Raw genomic sequence first — 19,840 nt, 5'->3', positions numbered from 1 at the left:
TTAAATGTATCACTTTTTATTCCTTCTAACTGTCCCACTTTCTTTGTGCATCTTTGATCATTCTAATTGAAAACATTAAACTCCCTTTGTCCCACTTCCACATCTTCCAAATCTCCTCAGTTCTAAATTCATTCTCTTTATAATCTCCTTTTTAAGCTATTTCTGATGAATAATAAATTCTATTTTCTGTTCCAAAATATTGCCAAAAACTCTGTAATCCACCCCCCCCGAAAAGTGAAATCTCAAATTCTCTTATACTTGTCCCTCAAGAAAACCAAAACTACTCTATTAGTAGCCAATTTCTCAATTTAGGGAAATACTACAAAATTGCCTGGGTTATTTTCCAGATGCATTTTTATGGCAGTGCTTCTAAGAATATAGTTCCTTGTCTACTTGCACGAGAAAGATCAGGATCCTATCCTATCTTCTGAATCAGAATATCTGAAAAGCAAGGTGAAAAATGTGTACCTCGGAAAATCTCTAAAGTTTGAGAACCACCAAGTTATGGCATACAAAATGCCCATACCTATTGTTTCACCATAAAAACAAATATAAAAATCAGGAACTGAATTTTTGCTGATAGAACCACCATTTGTCTGACCATGCAGATTTAAATCCCTAAGTTCCTCTCTTATGATTCCCCATGCGTTGCCCATGTGACTCTTTCCTGGCTGTGTCACTGCCTTTCTCCCATCCCATGTCGTGTGTGTTTCTTCTGTAGTCCTATTCTGCTTCCCCATCTAAAGCCTTGTGCTCTCCTGCTTGTACCACTCTGATAGCCTCCTAAGTCTTCTGACAGTCCATCCATTTATAAGTAAGGTAAACATGCAAAAAAGCCACTTTAATCTCCCAATTATGTAGACAGAATTTTACCTATTTACTGCAGTGATCCCCAAAGTGTGATTTATTTACTGGTGTAATATACATTATTAAGGAGGGCACATATTGCATGGTGCACTGGGTGTTATAGGCAAATAATGAATCATGGAACACTACATCAAAAACTAAGGATATACTGTATGGTGACTAACATAACATAATAAAAATTATTTAAAAAATAGGCATACACTTAAATGCACAGATAGACTTCCATGTTTTTGGAGAATTGTATAGATCCGTGTAACCAACAACCCATATTAAAACTTTAATTTTGCGGGGTGCCTGAGTGGCACAGCGGTTAAGCATCTGCCTTCTGCTCAGGGCGTGATCCTGGCGTTATGGGATCGAGGCCTACATCAGGCTCCTCCGCTATGAGCCTGCTTCTTCCTCTCCCACTCCCCCTGCTTGTGTTCCCTCTCTCGCTGGCTGTCTCTATCTCTGTCAAATAAATAAATGAAATCTTAAAAAAAAAAAAAAAAACCTGTTTTAAAAAAAACTTTAATTTTGCATTAGTTTTGTCCAAAAATAATATAAAAATATGCCTAACAAATATTTAATATTCAAGGTGACTCTGGCTGCTCTTGGCATTTGTGTAGGGAAAAAAGCAAGGAGTCTGAGGGAAGAATGGAGACTTGAATTGTGGACAGGGAGGACAGAAGCACTCTCCCCTGTGTGTCTGCTTTCAGCCCATTGCAGTGGGTTTTGATTCATATATGATCTCAAGTGAACCTGAGACTAACATAATATAATAAAAAAATATTATTATAAAAAAAAAGATAACACTAATGGTGCACGCAAAAGTGAACACTAGGAAAGAGGCAGGATGCTCACTCCCATGCTCCTAGTACAATACTTAATCAGTCATGTCATTAGGTCACATCATGAAGATCCAAGCAGATCAAATCAGCCTGACAATTTTTAAACAGTTAGTAGAATTACTTGAAATGTGGACTTACATCCAATATAATTATTAGTAATCAGTGCTGTATGCAATTGTTGAGCATTGGAGTTTTAACGAATTATAATGCATGCATAATTATGAAACATTAGAGGGCTAACTGAACTTATTTTTAACTCATGGGACTAGGATGAAAAAGCTGTGTCTTCAATCCAACATGTATCTATCATAAGCAAACATGTAAACAATTACCTGAAGTAGATCAGAGATAGCTACAGATTTTCTGCTTCTCACCAAAAAGCAGAGTCTATTTTTCCCCCTTCTTGAATAAGGACTAGACTCCCACTTGATTTGACCAATAGTTGGTAGTGGAAATGATACCATTCCAGTTCTGGGACTAAGATTTGAGAAGACTGGTGGACTTCACTTTCAGCCTCTTAGAAGTCATGTTGTGAAGAAGGCTATAGAATAAGATGAGGCTCAGGGAAGGGGAGGAGTGAGTAACCACCCTGGATGTCTATATCCCTGGCTAGCTCCCAGCTGAATACACACATGTGAGTAGCCTCAACTACACTGGGTCAAGGAGAAGACTTTTTGGTCCCAATCAACCTACAGAAATATGAGAAATACCACATCACTATCATTTTAGGTCACTAATCTTTTGAGTGATTTATTGTATAAGAACAGACAACTAAAGTACTACCCATTGCCTCTACAGCTTCCCTTATGTTTCCCCAGCTTATGTTGTTTTCATGAATTTTGATTTATTTGCACAAAGTTACTTGCTCTGAACTTTATCGCTTTTCCCACTGACTGTATTAGGTTAATGACTAGAGTAACATAACAAACCAAGTATTGAGAATGGTAAAGCCTTCCCCCAAACCCAGGGTCATAATCCTTTGGGCTATTACTTGAGAAAGAAATAGACTTCTATTTGATTTAAGCCACTGTGTTTTGGAGGTTCTTTATAGAAGTATCTAAGCTTGTACCTTTACTAATATAAACACCTCCTACCCCATTACTATAGATAACATAACTTACCTTTGGATTCAATCAGTGCTCTCAGTTTTAGCAAATCTATTTTTGTGAGTTCCAGTATTTGTAGCTTATTATTCTACCCTATGTGATCTTTATGTGGGATAGGACAACAAGTTCAACGTGTTTAAAATGAATAGTTTTCTGGAACAATTTCCAGGGAAGCCATAAAAATATGAACGATACTGATACTCAGTACTATGATCTGCGTAGTAGGAGAAACATCTTCCAACAATGTGTGTCATAAAATCAAACTTCTCTCATGCCTACATAATAATAACAATACTTCACAATACTCCAGCTTATTAGCCAATAATAAGTTACTGATAATGTGAAGAATAACCCAAAGAATCCAAAAAGGAAAAGAAGAAAATTTCTGAATTAGTGGAGGTTATTCAAAATTAGACTCAACATCCTGGAAAATAGAAAGGCCCAAGGGAAGGCAACTCAGACTATGTGTGAGGTTAATGTTTGAAAGGCCAGCATGTAAACAAGGATGCAGTTTTAAGGTGTATGGCACTGGGAAAACAAAACTAAACAAGAAAAGTAAAAGCAAATAAATAGAAATTCTGGACCCTCCTTCCAGTATTGGTGAAATTTGAAATATACAAAAGAAGGAATTCCTTTTTCAATTTAAAATATATATTCAAATCTGAATCTTCCTCATGGCTTTTCCAACACGAGTATCCTGTACACTTGAGCACAAAAATACTAATATTTAATAATGCTCATCTGAGTTAATGTGTGCTTGTAAAAAATGTTTGAATCCAAGTTTTCTATATTTTCTCCATTCTAAACCAGAGTGTGACACCAACTCTTTGTCAGAATTTTCACAATATTATCATAATTATCATACTTACTTTGAATAATAAGGAAAAGTAGCTATTAATTATATATTAATATTTACATGTTAGTATGTAAAATCTATCTTATCTGTATATTTATTATTTTTTAAAGATTTATTTATTTTAGAGAGAGAGTGTGTGAGAGCGGGTAGGGGGAGAGGGAAACGGAGAGGGGAAGAAGACTCCCCCTGAGTGCTGAGCCTGACTTGGGGCTCCATCTCATGACCCTGAGATCATGACCTGAGCCGAAAACAAGAGTCAGATGCTTAACCGACTGAGCCACCCAGGTGCCCCTATATGTTATATTTAATACATATTTCTTGTCATACAGTAAGTGCTCAGATAAGAATACCCAGTATTACAAAATACTACTATTACAAGCTACTATTATAAAGTAAAAATTAGTAGACCTTCTTATCCTGTTGTAAGTAAATGCAAACTCTATCTTTGTTAATGATGGTGTGGGAACTGTCATGGAAATGCCCTTCTTTGTCTCTTGTCAGAGCTTTTGACTTAAGGTTGATTTGCTCTATATAAGTATTGTTACCCCTGCCCTCTATGGGTTTACATATGCCAGAAATACATTTCCAAGACTTCACTTTCAGCTCACTAGTGTCCTTAGGCTTAAGTGAGTCTCTGTTGGCAGCTTATAATTGGGCCTTTTTTTTTTTTAAATCATTTAGCCAGCCTATGTCTTTTAATTGGAGACTTTAAACCACTTACATCTGGAGGAGTTATTGATGGACTTATTATCACCACGTTTTTAATGTGGTTTTGATGTGCAGCCCAGTGGATCAAAGCTGCCACTCAGGGGGGACAGGTCATCCTCAGAGCAGAAAGCAGCTGGGTCCCAGAGATGGCAGACACACTGTGACTTAGGACCCTGAGAGCAGGGTACAGCAGTGACTGTACCCTGGGGCAGGTCTCAGTGAAGTGATAGCTTCAGCTCCAGGGAGGAGACACAGGAGAGGGCTCTGGGCAGCTCTGTCAGCTAGCTTTAGCACCAGTGAAGACTGTAGGGTCCTCTCTAGCAAAGGCTGCAAATGCCCATGATGGTGAGGTTTGTTGGGATTCCCCTGCTCTCCTGGTCCTGTGAGCTGGAGTCCCTCCAAAGGGACCCCTCCTGGCACCCAACTGTTCAGACTGGTGGAAGGAGTAAAACAGGTAAAATGCTCCCTATGCTTTCCTATGTGGGCATCCTCAGTCTGAAGGCCCTGTAGAATTTCTGTTGTCTCGTTGTAGTCCAGAACTTTCCCAGAGTTATTTCTACCAGTCTGTAGTTATTTCTTGTTTTGTTTTTTTTGTGGCCAAAACAAGAGTTGGGGCCTCCTAGCCCTCCATCTTGCTGACATCACCTCCTCTGTATTTTTACTTACAAAAAAAAAAAAAAATTCTTCCTTTCACTTGGTTAGAAATTTTTCTGTTCCCCTTTAGTTTTGATTCTGTGCTTCTATGGTTTTCCAATTTAAACAGAATGAGTTCTAGTTCTTGAAACTTAACAAGATTTTCTTTGAGCCTAACACACAATTCTTAAATAAATGTATCTTGGGTTTTTTAAAAAAATTTGAAAAGAATGTGTACTTCTCTTTTTCTTTTTTTTTTTTTTTGTTAATTTTAATCCTCTTAGTCACTTAATCACCATATGCATATAGAATTTTTTATCAATCTGATCTAAGTTCTAAGAAGGTGTCTTTAAAATCTTTCACTGTGACAATGGTTAAATCAAAATCTCCCTGTATTTCTAATAATGTTTGTTTTATAGGAGTTTCAGTGACACATCATTAAGTAAATTTACACACTTAATCAAGGTTTTGATTTTGTCAGATTTTGTTTCTTCATCTTTTGAAGTATTCATGGTTTTTTAATCCCTTTTGTCTATTAATGTGGTGTATTACACTGGCTTATTTGTAAATAAAACCAACCTTGCATTCATGAGATAAATTCCATTTGGTCACAGTGCATAATTCTGTTGATAAGCCAGTGGATTTGATTTGCAAGTATTCAAATGAGAAATTCTACACCTATATTCTTAAGGGATATTGTATAACTTTCCATTCTTGTGATGTCTTTGGCTAGTTTTGGTATCAGGGTGATTCTAGCCTCACAGAATGAATTAGGTAGTATTCCCTGGTCTTACTTGTTGGAAGAGTTTCAGAAGAATAGGTGTTAAATCTCTTTCTTTTTTTAAAGTTTGGTAGAATTCACTGGTCAAGCCTTCTGGTCTTGGGTTTTTCTTTGAGAAGTTTTTGATAAACATATCAATGTCTTTATAGGTCATAAGTTTGCTCAGAATTTTCTGTCTTCCTGAGTCTGTTTTGATAGCTTGTGTCTTTCTATCAATTTGACCATTGCAGTTTTCTAATTTGTGCATGATTGTATGTGATATGGCCTTATAATACTTTCATGACTAAAAGGTCAGCAGTAAGGTCCTTTCTTTCATTCTAGACTGAATAAATTGCTTCTTCTCTTTTATATTCTTGATCAACAAAGCTAGAGGTTTGTCAGTTTTTTTGTTCCTTTCAAAGGATAAATTTTTAGTTTCATTGATATTATTTGCTGTATTTTTTTATTTTCCATTTCATTAATCTCCACTCTAGTCTTAATTTCTATCCTTATGATTTCTCTGTTTTAGTTTGCTCATCCTTTTCCACAGTCTTGGTGTGAGAGATCACATTGTTGATTCAATTTTTCTTCTTTATCAATGTTGACATGTTCAACTATAAATCTCCCTCCCAGTACCTCTTGATCTTCATCTAGCAAGTTTTGGTGTGACATGTTTTCATTCTTTTCTCAAAGTAGTTTAACTCTCTTTGATGTTTTTCCTTCGAGCCATTGGCTATTTGTGGTGTGTGTGGTTTAATTTTCACATGTGTGTGAGTTTCCAAATTTTCTTTCTTAGTGATTTCTGGTTTCATACCATTGTGGTCAAAGAACATAGTTTGTATAATTTTAATCATTTTCAATATAATGACACCTGTTTTGTGGCCTAACATGTAGTCTATATTGAAGAACATTCCATGTGCCTTTGGGAAAAAGGTGTATTTGTTGTTTAGGTTTTGAGTATTGTATGAATATCTGTAGGGTCTGGCTGGCTTGCAGTGCTGTTCAATTCTGTCTTTGCTCCCCTCCATCTAGCTGTTTAATCCATTACTGACATTAGGGTTGCAGAGTCTCCAGCTATCATGCTGGAATGATCTATTTCCCCTTCAGGTTTATCAGTTTTTGCTTCATGTACTTTTGGGCTCTATTGTTAGATGCATATATAGCATTATACCTTCTTAATGGATTGACTCTGTTATTGTTATAAGATGTCTATCTTTGTCATAAATAAAAAAATATTGTAGAATGGATTTTTGTCTAACATTAGTAGTATTACTTCAGCTCACTTTTAGTTACCATTTGTGTGGACTGTCTTTTCACATCCTTTTACACTCCATTTGTCTCTGTATCTAAAGTGTATCTCTTGTAGACAGTGTACAGTTAGATCATATTTTCCTTTCTTTTTTATGCATTCTGCTAATCTCTGTCTTTTAATTGGAATATTTGATTCACTTACATTGATTGTGATTACTAAAAAGGTAGGATTTACATTTGCCATTTTGCTATTTGTCTTCCATATTTCCTGACTTTTCTGTTCCTCTATGACTCTATTACTGACTTCTTTTGTGCTAAATAGCTATTTGTCACATGTACTGTTTAAATTCCATTGTTGTGTCTTTTCATATAAATCTTTAAATTGGTTAAGTAATTTAAATCTTTAAATTTGCTTCCCTCTTTCTAGTTATTATTCCAAATACATATTTATACATTTCATGTCCATCAATGTTGATATGCAATTATTGCTTTATAGTGTTTTATCAGCTAGAAAAGGAAGAGTTACTAGAAAAAAACTACACCTATGTTATCTTTTATACTTACCTAAGTAGTTGTTTTTACCACTATTCTGTATTTCTTCATGTAGAACTGAGTTACTCTTTCTTGTGTTTTAATTTCAGCATTAGATTTCTCTTCAATATTTCTTATAGAGAAGGTCTGCTACTGACAAATGCTTTCATTTTCTTTTTCTGGGAATGTCTTAATTTCTTATTCATTTTTTGAAGGAAATATTTGCCATATTTACAATTATTGATGGGCATTTTTTTCTTTCCAAACTTTGAACATGTCATCCCACTGTTTCCTGGTATCCATGGTTTCAGATGATAAATCATGTTGTAAATTTATGGAGAATTAATATCCATGAAAAGTCACCTTCTTGTTATTTTCAAATTCTTTATTTGCCGGTGTCATTTGATAATTTGATTGAGATATATCTGGATTTCTTTGAGTTTATACTTTCTGAAAACTCACTGAGCTTCTTGGATGTGTAGATGGTTTTCCTGAAATTTAAGATGTTTTTAACCATTATTTATTCATATATTCTTTCAGCCCCTTTCTCTACTCCCCTGGGACTCCAGTTATGCATATGTTGGTGTACAGAATGGTATCTTACAAGTGTCTGAGGCTCTCTTCTTCACTTTCTCCACTCTTTTTTCTTTCTGTTCTCAGATTTGATCATCTCAATTGATCTCTCTTCAAATTCACTGATTCTTTCTTCTTCTTGCTTGACTCTTCTATTAAATTCTGCTATTGAATTTTAAATTTCAGTTGTATTTTTCAATTCCAAAATTCCTATTTGGTTCTTTTTTAAATAATTTCTGTTTCTTTGTTAATATTCTCTATTTGATGAAATATCATTCCCATATTTTAGTTCTTTACACATGATTTTCTTTAGTTCTTTGAACATATTTTAAATGCCCAATTGAAAGTCTTTGTTTTCTTCCCCAATTGAAAGCCTTTGTAAGTCCAACATCTGGGCTTCCTCAGAAACTCTTTTATTGATTTATCTGTCCTGTGTATCAACCATTCTTCTGTTTCTTTCCAGTCTCATAATTTTTGTTAAAAACTGGTCATTTCAAACAATATTATGTGACAACACTGAAAATCAGATTTCTTCCATCCTCAGGGTCTATTGAAGATATTGCTTGCTTTAGTTGTGCTCATTTGTTTTCTCAACTAATGATTTTTGAACTAATACTCTAAAATCTGTATTCTTTGTCATGTGAGGCCACTGAAATCTGTACTTAGTTTAGTGGTTAGTTAATGATTGAACAGAGATCTTTTTACATATTTGGAAGCAACGAATCTCCTAGTCTTTGTTGAGGGGCACATTGTGCATTTTGGATCACATCTTTAGTCCTCAGTCCTGCTGTTTAGAACTCCACCTTAGCCTTTGCTTTTTGCTTTTCCAGAAACTCAAGGTAAGCCAGAGATGAAAACCCAAGGCATTCTCAGATGTTTTCTGAGAATACACACAGCAGTATTCTTACTGTAGTCCTAAGATTCCTAGAAATATGTCAAAGCTTTTACAGACCCTATGGATATCATTCCTAGCTTTCTTTTTTAAGTTTACTGTTTAGCCTATTGCTTGTCCCAATTGTTTTTTATCACATCAGGCTGCAACAAAGTAAAAACACTTGCCTGTAATTGTTTTTGACAAACTCCTCCCTCTTCAATGCCTCACCCCCCCTCCCCCGCAGCCCCCAAATAAGGCTTTTTGTGGTGGCTGAAATCTGAGGAAGCCTTTTATGTGGGTTCTTCCAGGGAACCACCATCCAGGTCACATGACGATTCTTTGGAAATGAGGCTTTCAAAGAACTCCAGTTTTGTTCTGCTTCTTCCAATGACTGCCAAGCTGCTTTGGGAATGCAGGTTGTTATTTTTTACTGCTTACTGGTGAACTAAAGAGCAGGCAATGGGACTCAAGCAAGTGAAAAATTCCACTAAGTTGAAAAAAAAAAAAGGTTATTACAAAGAGTCAGCTGTTTTTCTTGAATAAATGTTCCCTGGGTTGCTTTAAGCCTTGGTTAATTCAGGAATTAATGATCCAAAATTATGATTTTCACTTTTTTTTTAAACCAGGTTTTTCATTGCTTTCATGGAAGAGTGAATTTTCAGAAGTCTTTACTTGACTATTTTCAATGACTTCACCTGGGATATGTCCTTAAATTATTAAAACTTTAATCTAATCTTACATGTACTATGATTTTATTATACAGAATATAACAAACTTTAAGGGCTCCATTAAATATACAACTCAGTGTTTGTGAAATCATAAGCACCCAAACAAAAATAATTCAGTTCATCTAAATTTATGTTGGTTTTATTGAAAATCTTAGTTTACCAGAAAATTTTATTTTGTACTTATCAGTTGAGATTTTATTGTCACTTTTTTTGCCCTTTAGTACATGGTCCAATTTAAACCTAAATTTCATCTTCCTAATAGTAAAACATGAAAGAGGCATTGGTTGGACTGACTATCAGAGTTTTACTAATTCCTCCCCCAAATCCCTCCTTCCCCATTTTAGGATAAAACAATTTCCATTTTATGGCAGTAGTCAATTTTGATGCTTTTTATCAATTATGAATTTTTGACTTTGCTTATAGTTTGAGTATCTTTCACTCAGATTATCTCTATTACTCCCACCCCTCACAGATAAAATGGTATCATTTTTCTTGAAGAAATCCAGTGGACACGTCATAGGAAATAATGGATCGAGGTGACATAGGGTCAGGTTGCTGGGGGTGATCAATAGAAGAAGCAATAATCCCATCATTGATGATAGTTACAGTGGGACCAGTGAAGGGGTTGGCAACGGTCCTTAGACGACCTTTTACACACATCAGGATCCATATCCTCACATGCAGTTAGCAGACACCAAAAATGTGTGAGAGTGGGAGGAGAACTCTCCACATGGTAACTGAGAAAACTACCTCTGAGAAACACATACATTCAGAATTATTAGGGTGGACTTAAGGAAAATTAAGAGTTCTGGAAAAAAAGTAAAATCTGAACCATGGAAATCCTGTTTTGTATGTTTGGTTTTTGTGTGTGTGTGCTTCTATTCTTACCAGTCTTATTTAACTTAGGAAATGTGATTTTTCTTCCTAATGGTAATGACAACATCAACCAACATTTATTGAGCATTAACTTTTTTCCAGGCGCTATTACACCCTTACCAGTATTAAATCAAATTCTCAAAATCCTTTTATAGAAGGTCTGTTTTTATCAACTCCATTTTAAAGAGGAGCACTCTGAGGCAGAGAGATTAGTAACTTACCCAGCATAATCATATAATTATGGTAAGTTTTAAAGTCAGGATCTGAAAATACTTCAAACTACCCATACAATACCCTGCCTTCTAGAAGTGTAAATACTATGAAATTATATCATTTTACTAAACTTAGCTGTGAAAGCAAAGTTAGTTCTAGTGGTTACATCTATTATTTAGGACTATCCATCATACTACAGTTGGCAGCTGATGTAGAGAACAGCAATTCATTATTCTGCTCTCATTACTATATTGGCTTCTCATTTCACTTAGAGTAAACGACAAAGTAGATTGATAGTATACAAGGTTCTTTTTTTTTTCTTTAAAGATTTTATTTATGTATTTATGTAATTATGTATTTATTTATTTATTTTTTACATGGATAGGGGTGTTTATTATAAAAGCCTTGCAGCGTTTTTGTACATTTGAATTTTTTAAAAAATGTTTCTAATTTTTTTTTAATTTTTTTAAATAATATTTTTTATTATATTATGTTAGTCACCATACAGTACATCCCTGGTTTTTGATGTAAAGTTTGATGATTCATTAGTTGCGTATAACACCCAGTGCACCATGCAATACGTGCCCTCCTTATTACCCATCACCAGCCTATCCCATTCCCCCAACCCCCTCCCCTCTGAAGCCCTCAGTTTGTTTCTCAGATTTCAAGTTGTACTACAAAGCTGTGATCACAAAAACAGCATGGTATTGGCACAAAAACGGACACATAGACCAATGGGACAGAATAGAGAACCCAGAAATGGACCCTTGGCTCTTTGGGCAACTAATCTTTGATAAAGCAGGAAAAAACATCCAGTGGAAAAAAGACAGTCTCTTCAATAAATGGTGCTGGGAAGATTGAACAGCTACATGCAAAAGAATGAAACTTGACCACTCTCTCACACCATACACAAAGATAAACTCCAAATGGATGAAAGACCTCGATGTGAGACAGGAATCCATCAAAATCCTAGAGGAGAACATAGGCAGCAACCTCTATGACATCAGCCACAGCAACCTTTTTCATGACACATCTCCAAAGGCAAGAGAAACAAAATATAAAATGAACTTGTGGGACTTCATCAAGATAAAAAGCTTCTGCACAGCCAAGTATACAAGATTCTATATTTTCTGTCCCCCTCTTATTTTCCACATCCTCTATCTTTTTTTAAAAAAGATTTATTTATTTATTTATTTATTTATTTATTTATTTATTTATTTATTTAGTGTGTGAGAGAGAGAAAGAGAAAGAGAGAGTGTAGGGGAGGGGCAGAGGGAGAGGGAAAGAGAAAATATCAAGCACTTTGTGCTGAACATGGAGCCCGATTTGGGGATCAATATTAGGAGCATGAGACCATGACCCGAGCTGAAACCAAGAGTCAGATGCTTAACCAACTGTGCCACCCATCACCCTCACTCTTCTTTCTACTTCCCTCTCCAATGCTACCGACCTCCTTCATGTTTCTGAAAACCACTGGGCAAGCTCCAGCTTTTATCTCTGCCTAGAAACTGTTCCCCCAGATATCCTTCAATGTCCTTGAGTAGGCTAACCTACTCAAACCTGCCTTTTTTTTTTTTTTTAAGATTCCATTTATTTATTTAACAGAGAGAGAGAACAAGCATGCACAAGCAGGGATAACAGTAGAGGGAGAGGAAGAAGCAGGCTCCCGCTGAGCAGGGAGCCTGATGCAGGGCTTGATCCCAGGACCCTGGGATCATGATCTGAGTCCAAGGCAGCTGCCCAATGGATGGAGCCACCCAGGTGCCCCTCAAACCTCACTTTTTCTAATGAGGCATGCCCTGATCATCCTATTTAATGCTACAGTTTATACTGCAACACCCCTTCTGTACATTTTTTTTTAAAGATTTTATGTATTTGACAGAGAGAGTGAGCACACAAGCAGAGAGAGCAGCAGAGAGAGAGGGAGAAGCAGACTCCCCACTGCGCAGGAAGCCTGATGCAGGGCTCAATCCCAGGACCCTGGGATCATGACCTAAGCGAAAGACAGATGCTTAATCAACTGAGCCACCCAGGTGCCCCAACACCCCTTCTGTGCTTCTACTGCCACTTATCCAGCTCCGTTTTTCCCACAGCATAGGCCACTCTCTTATATGATAAATACACTTATATATTTATTTTATTTATTGTTTGTTGCCTGTTTCTACTGCCAGGACACCACCTCCACGAAGTGAGGAATCTGTCTTCCTCCACAGAGTAGGTGCTTATTTATTGAAAGGAAGAATAAATACAATTTTCTGAAAGTGAAGGAAACTCATGAATACCAATGGATTTCAGCCCACTCTAGGTAGCATACTTTTCCAAGACAGTCTTTAAATTTCTTCCTTTGGACTTTGTACATGATATATCATCCTTCTAGGTTATTTTCCCTCTAGTTTTCTACCTGGAAACCCTGATATTTCTGCTGAAATAACTCTTTCTAAGCAATTTTCTCAGAAATACTTAGCACTTTCCTTCCATGATCCCACATAATGTGTGGTTCATAGCTTATTTCTAGTGCTTAAAATAGGTGTTTTAACTTATCTTTTGACATGCTTCTAGCCATAGACTCCACCCCTCCCTAACCTAGAACATTTATCTATCATTTTTGCATCTATAGTACCTAGCACAGCAACTGACATACTGTCAACCCCTTAATTAATGAAATGTACAACGGCTATTTCTTTTTATCTATGCCAAGACTTACACTTACAGACTTACAGACTTAAAACACTGATGCTTATGTTCAGAAGGTCTTTTTAAAAAATGTAATAGTCTAATCTCTGCAACTGGATTATGACATTGTGTAGTTCTAGAGACCAAAGGCTTGAAACAAAATTGTTTGACTTTCTTTACAGACAACATTTCTAAATAGGATATAGTGTCATATTTGGAAATCTAATGTCTGTAGGCTGTTATATTATTATGTATGTGTGCATATACACAGGTTGAAGGCTCAGGGACAGAAAGGGGTTGAGGGTAATGCTGAATTCCACTGAACAGTCCTTCTGAAGCACACTTCAAAAGCAAATCTTCTTCCTTAAGAGATGTATGATCCATCTCACATGCATCTGTCTCTCTAGAGACTATAAACCATGCAAAACAGCAACATCCATATTTTAGCAAAAGCAATTTGAGAAGAGTAGCATAATCAAATTCTCATCGTTGTTGCTTTGGTACACTTACCAGGATATGCACAAGGATGAACTAGAATAACTCCTGTGACATTTTTCAAGGAAAAATTAGCCAAGGGTATAATATATTGTGTGTCCTTGGGTAATTATGGTCCTTCTCCCATATGGTTCCAAAAACTCTTATTTAAATCAGTCATATATTTTCAGAATTACACAATTGAATTCAACCAATGGTAAAATACCAGTAGAGCAAACAGTGTACATTTTCAATTGATTTTTTTCAAACTTTTCTTAGAGAATTCTTTATGAGGTAACACAGAGAAAACTACCAATATGTAGATTAATATTAATTTTTTAAAGTTGCTTCACTTCTTAAAAAATTTTTTTTTCCATGTTTTCTTCTACATATTTCACTGAAACTAATTTTAAAGAAAAATTTGTTATTTTTTATTTTATTTTTACATAAAAATAATAATTTCCAAGGAGACCAACTTTGTTATTAAAGGTGTTTCCTTTGATTTGGGACAACTTTTCTACATGGTTCTAGAGTTATAACTGAGAGTGTAAAATGTTAGTAGATACAAACCAACAAGGATGGAGTAGAGGATGCCAGGTCTGTCTGATGGCGGCTGAATATTCCGGTCCTGGTCAACAGCTTGGATGGGCGGGTTAACAATGATGGGGTTCAGTTCTTCCTGGAAAAAAATTCAGAGAGTTTAGTTCAGCTTTATTATTAATGCCTCATGAAAAATTAACACTTGGATATTAGATATTATAGTTTGGACAGTTAGATAATATCTGAGCCAGTATTTAAACTCAGGTTTCAAGATCTGTAATTTAACATATTAGACTAGTTAGTTTTGAATCTGAAGAGGGAGCAATGTGTCTTCAAGGTCAAAATGAAAAGACATAGTAATTACATACTTAGAACTTTCTATCAGGAATTTCTCCTAATAAGAAAACAAGGAAGAAAGATATCAATAAAGTTTGAATCTTCCCTAGATAATTAAATCAGAAGACATGTGAGGCTATCAAACATTTTTTATCTTTGTCTTTAGACAAGATTTGTAAGAATATTTACATTCTTTTTCTTCCTTTAAAGTTTCACATAAATTATATTAAAATAAAGTCTCTAAAAATTGATGCTTTAATTGAATAGCAATCTAAGCGCCATCACTGCAAATTTCATATAGTTAAAATTAATTCTATATCATGCATGTATGTACATTTAACTTATAGTTATCCATAAGAAGATGCTGTTTAAAATAGTAATACATTTAATTCAGTGTTTCCCAATATGATGCCCAGAAGTATACTCTTCTGCTATCAGGATTGGCAAACATTTTTCTGTTAAGAACCAGACAATACATATGTTTAGGCTTTGCTGGACACAGAGTATCTGAGTCAGCTTTTCAACTCTGCCACCACAACACAAAAGCAACAAGTGGGCATGACTATGTTGCAATAAAACTTTATTTACAAAAAATAAATGGTGAGTATGATGTAATTTGTTAACCCCTGTACAAAATTATAAATTATAATTGATAACAGGTATGCTGAAAAAACAAATGTGCACTCTGCAAAGACAAGTTTGGGATGCAGGGTATTAAATAAATTTTCAAAAAGCTAATCTACTCTACTGCAGGTCTTTTCACAGACTTATGTGCTAATCTGCATAATGACTGTCCAAGAAGGGGGTTTATTTGCACATTTTCTAGAATCATCCACTAACATCTTGAACTCTTACACTCTTTTAGAACACAGTTTGAGAAATACTGTTTTAAGTCTGTGCAACAGTCAGTCCAAATATAATAGTAATTCTCAAGGGAAATAATGTCTATTTCAATATCTGACTTCACATTCTAAGGAATCACTGCAATGTTACTTCATGTTATTACTTATCAAATGACAGAACCTTGAAACATATGTATTTTAAAATAATATCAGTAATTTCTAATCTCATCAGAAATGTATAGTGGTGCCATGCTAAAAAAAATCAATGATATTAAAATGAAATGTTAATATTTAATTTTTTATAATACTTAATTTTGATTATGTTAAGTGACACTAAGCATAGGTATAGTACTAAAGTATACTAAGTAATTGAAGTTGCAATAATGAAAGATAATCATTGACCAATAATATGGAGCTCACATGCATGTGAGGGGCTCTGCCCAGTTCATAATCTCTAATGGACTCTCAGTAGTCTATAAGTTATTAATATTTTCCTAAAAACAAAGAGATACTGATAGGGATAACTTTCTAATAGTCTATTCACTTGTTGAAGTGTGGATTCAGATCCATGAAAATGTCAAATCAATACCAAGATCACTCCATTAAATCCAGATGACTACTGTTTTGTTGTTGTTGTTTTCACACAACACTTTTCCTAAATGCTTCCCTCACTCCCTGTTTCTATCCCTCTTTCTCTGTTTTGCTCTATCCTCTCCCCCCAACCATTCTCTTTCTCACTCACACAGATACGCACATACTTTCCCAATTTCCATTTTACTTCCTCTATAATCCTGGATTTCTCCTGGAACTGAAAAAAATCCAAAGCTCTTCAAAGTACGTGCGTTTGAATGCAGGAGTTAAGGGCTGGTAGCTCGTCCTAGATATTCTTCAAAGGAATTTGACAGCTGAAGTCACCATACCACTAAGCTACTTCAGTCTGGTTCAACTAGTAAATCTGGGTAGCTTCTCCCAAAATACACTTCTATTCAGACCTTGAGAAGGCATTTCAAATTTCAGGATTTTTTTTGCAATCGCATCCTTTTCATGCTCAGGGAAATATACTAAGGAATCCTAGGTTCCTGCTGTTGGAAATAACTTACCCAGAATTAACAAAAATTGAATCTGAGCTCTTCTGGGAGAATGCTAAATGTGAACAGATAACTTGAGAGTATCTCAGCTGAACACCTTCACTCCACTATTTCTGTGGCACTGCTAAGTGACCAACACATACATGGTTTTAGTTTTGGTAATGAGTCACATAGTCTAAAATCTTCTTCCTGTGCAATCTAAAGCTGTTGGAATGAGCAATGGGGTTTTAGTCATATTATTTAAAATTATACAAACAATAGAAAAAACTAAATATAACACAGTAAACAAAACCAAAAGAGAGGGAGAGGTGCTAATAAAATTGCTCATCTTTCATAGTCGGTTATTAATAAATATATGGTGAGAACTGAAGAAATAAAAAGAAGCAAATGTGCTACTTAGAATCAGAAGAATTAAAAATGGAAGTAGCAAAATGTCGACGACTCAGGAGAGCGGGTCTAGAAGTGAAGGTAGATGGGATAAAAGGTATTTATTTAAAGCCATTCAGTCCCATTTCACTATGTAGTTACCATACCCTGAACTACTTTTAGTATTATAAATACATAAATTGTACTAGTGAGAATAAAATAACCCTCTTTGTGAAGGTTTCAATAAGTTTCTGGAAATTTGGGAGAAGCATAGCTGTCACATAACTTGTTAGGACTGACTTTTGTGCTATAAAGACTAGCAACTTATCTTAAGAAAAGCCATTTTTCTTTTTCTTTAAAGATTTATTTACTCATTTTAGAGAGAGAGAGTGAAAGAAAGCATGAGCTGGGGAAGGGGCAAAGGGAAAAGGGAGAGACAGTCTCCAGCAGACTCCCCGCTGATCGAGGAGCCCCATGCAGGACTCAATCTCTTGACCTTGAGATCATGACCTGAGCTAAAATCAAGAGGCTGATGCTCAACTGATTGAACCACCCAGGTGCCCCAGAAAAACTATTTTTCTTACGCTACCATTAGTGAGCTTTTCAGAAAATCTAGGTTTAAAAGTGAAAAGAATGAATTCTCAGATATAATTTCTGAGATTATCTCCCAAGTAGATGGGGATCTTTGAATCTCGAGAATTTTTAACACTAGCAACACATAACATTAAAGGATGTTGTGTTTTGTTTAGAATGTTTTTGTTAAAATATTTAATTTTTCATAAAGATAAGTAACATTTAGACCAGAGTAGGAAAATTATATATGCATTCATTAGAAGAAACAACATAATATCATGCATCATTTTTTGAACTTTTCTCTCACCAAAAAATCAGTATATTAGATGCAACCAGGCATTGGAAGGACATACAAATAAGAAAGAAAATCCCAGGGGGATACAATTCCTTAAAACAAGCAAGAATTTTATGGGGAAAAAAAAACAAACATGTAGGGGTGCCTGGGTAGCTCAACCAGGTAAGCATCTGCCTTCGGCTCAGGTCATGATCCTGGAGTCTTGGGATTGAGTCCTGCAGTGGGCCCCCTGCTCAGTGGGGAGTCTGCTTCGCCCTCTGACCCTCCCCTCCCAAGCTCATTCTTGCTCTTGCTCTCTCTCTAAAATAAATAAAACCTTAAAAAAAAGTAAAGAAAAAATATGTAATCATTTACAAGGTTTGGCAAACAATATATATTCATTAAACACATTTTTGTCAATTTGTATTCTACCGAATTATGCAGCCTGGTAAGAGATCATTACTCGCAAGCGGACTCTCAGCAAACAATCCAGTGGTAGCTACTGCAAGAACAACCTTCACAGGTCTTGTGAAAAGGCGAGCACCTCCGAGATACATTTCCTTTGAAGAAATAGTCTCTTCAAGTAGATAGTAAATACTGCTTCTTATTTCTCCTGTCCCCTATTTCTCTTAGCTTCTAATTTTACTGTTGGATTCTGGAAGAATTATGCTAAAGAAATTAGAAATTCACCCATGGCTTAAATATGCTTGTGTGTCCTTAAGGAAAGGATTAAGAGGTTCCTCTATGATGGTCTAATTATTGGAATGACTCTTCACTGAAAACTCTGTTGGCTGATGGCACAAATATAACCCACAGCCTAGTGTGAACCGTTTGCAACATATTTGCTTCATCATGTTGAATTCCAGGAGTCACATAAGAAAGGCATCCAAACACAATGTCCCTAAAGCAAATCTGGCTTCTCTCAGTCTTATTTGTCTTTGGGAAGTCATGTCTCCTGAATTCTTTTCACGCTAATGGGCATGTGTTAAAAGTACATAGAATAGCAGGCTCGCATTTCACTGCTGCTTGAGTCAGCAGAGTTAAATTTCCTGACATATTTAGTAATGGCAATTCACCCCTAAAATGAATTAAGTCCATGAAATGAGATTCATGTCATGAGGATAATCACAGAAACTATTAAACAGTAACAAAAGATTGTCTACAGTAGAGATGCTCTATGATTCTATGATTACAAAACCCAAGATTATTCTTCTAGGGACACATGCTTCACGTTCATTAGCTGGTCTGGAGAGGTGCTTGTCTTTTCAATAGATCTAAGACAGTGTTTTCATGGTCAACTGTTGAATTCTTTTGTGAAAACAACAGGAAGCAATTAGAGGGTTCGGGTCCGTGAGGGTTAGTTATTCCTTCCATGAGTTTCAGTCCAAATTCTGCTATTGTCTGTCTATGTGTGGATATACCTGTATCTACTATATAGATAATAAGTAAAAATGTATTAGCAAGCAATCACAAAGGAAGATTAAGGAACCTGTTCTGTAGATTTAAGGAAGCCCCAGCTCTTCGTTCTTTTAGGTGTTCAAACTATAACCTTGCATAAAAAATACATTCAAGAGAAATGCTGAGATTTCAGAGGTAGGATACTTTCATCATTTTAACCAGTGTCAAACAAAGAAGAGTCATGGTCTGCAGGACTATAAGATTCAGCCTGTATCACCCTGAAAGTTAAAAGCACACATAATTCATTCTGTTCCTAAATCTGTGTTCTGCACAGGTAGAGTGCTTTTAAATAATTTTAGTCAATCCTTACATCTTAAACAGTTTTCATTTTACCAATGGAAACTAATCAGTATTATTTATCATACAAGTCAATGGGGTATTGAGTTTTGAAAATAAAAGCCTACATTGGA

General features: G+C 35.5%; 1 protein-coding gene across 1 annotated transcript in view; it reads right to left on the bottom strand.

The window, feature by feature from the left end:
• Positions 1-19,840, bottom strand: part of PCDH15 (protocadherin related 15) — a 1,631,248-nt gene that overhangs the window by 372,063 nt on the left and 1,239,345 nt on the right. Inside the window, exon 11 of the mRNA XM_057308638.1 lies at positions 14,524-14,632. Coding sequence (XP_057164621.1) covers positions 14,524-14,632 — 109 coding nt within the window. The remainder of the gene's footprint in view (positions 1-14,523; positions 14,633-19,840) is intronic.

Source organism: Ursus arctos, unplaced genomic scaffold (assembly GCF_023065955.2).
Source record: "Ursus arctos isolate Adak ecotype North America unplaced genomic scaffold, UrsArc2.0 scaffold_7, whole genome shotgun sequence".
Lineage (NCBI taxonomy): Eukaryota > Metazoa > Chordata > Mammalia > Carnivora > Ursidae > Ursus > Ursus arctos.
Note: the sequence above shows the minus strand (reverse complement) of the source record. Positions and strands in the feature narration are given on the sequence as shown.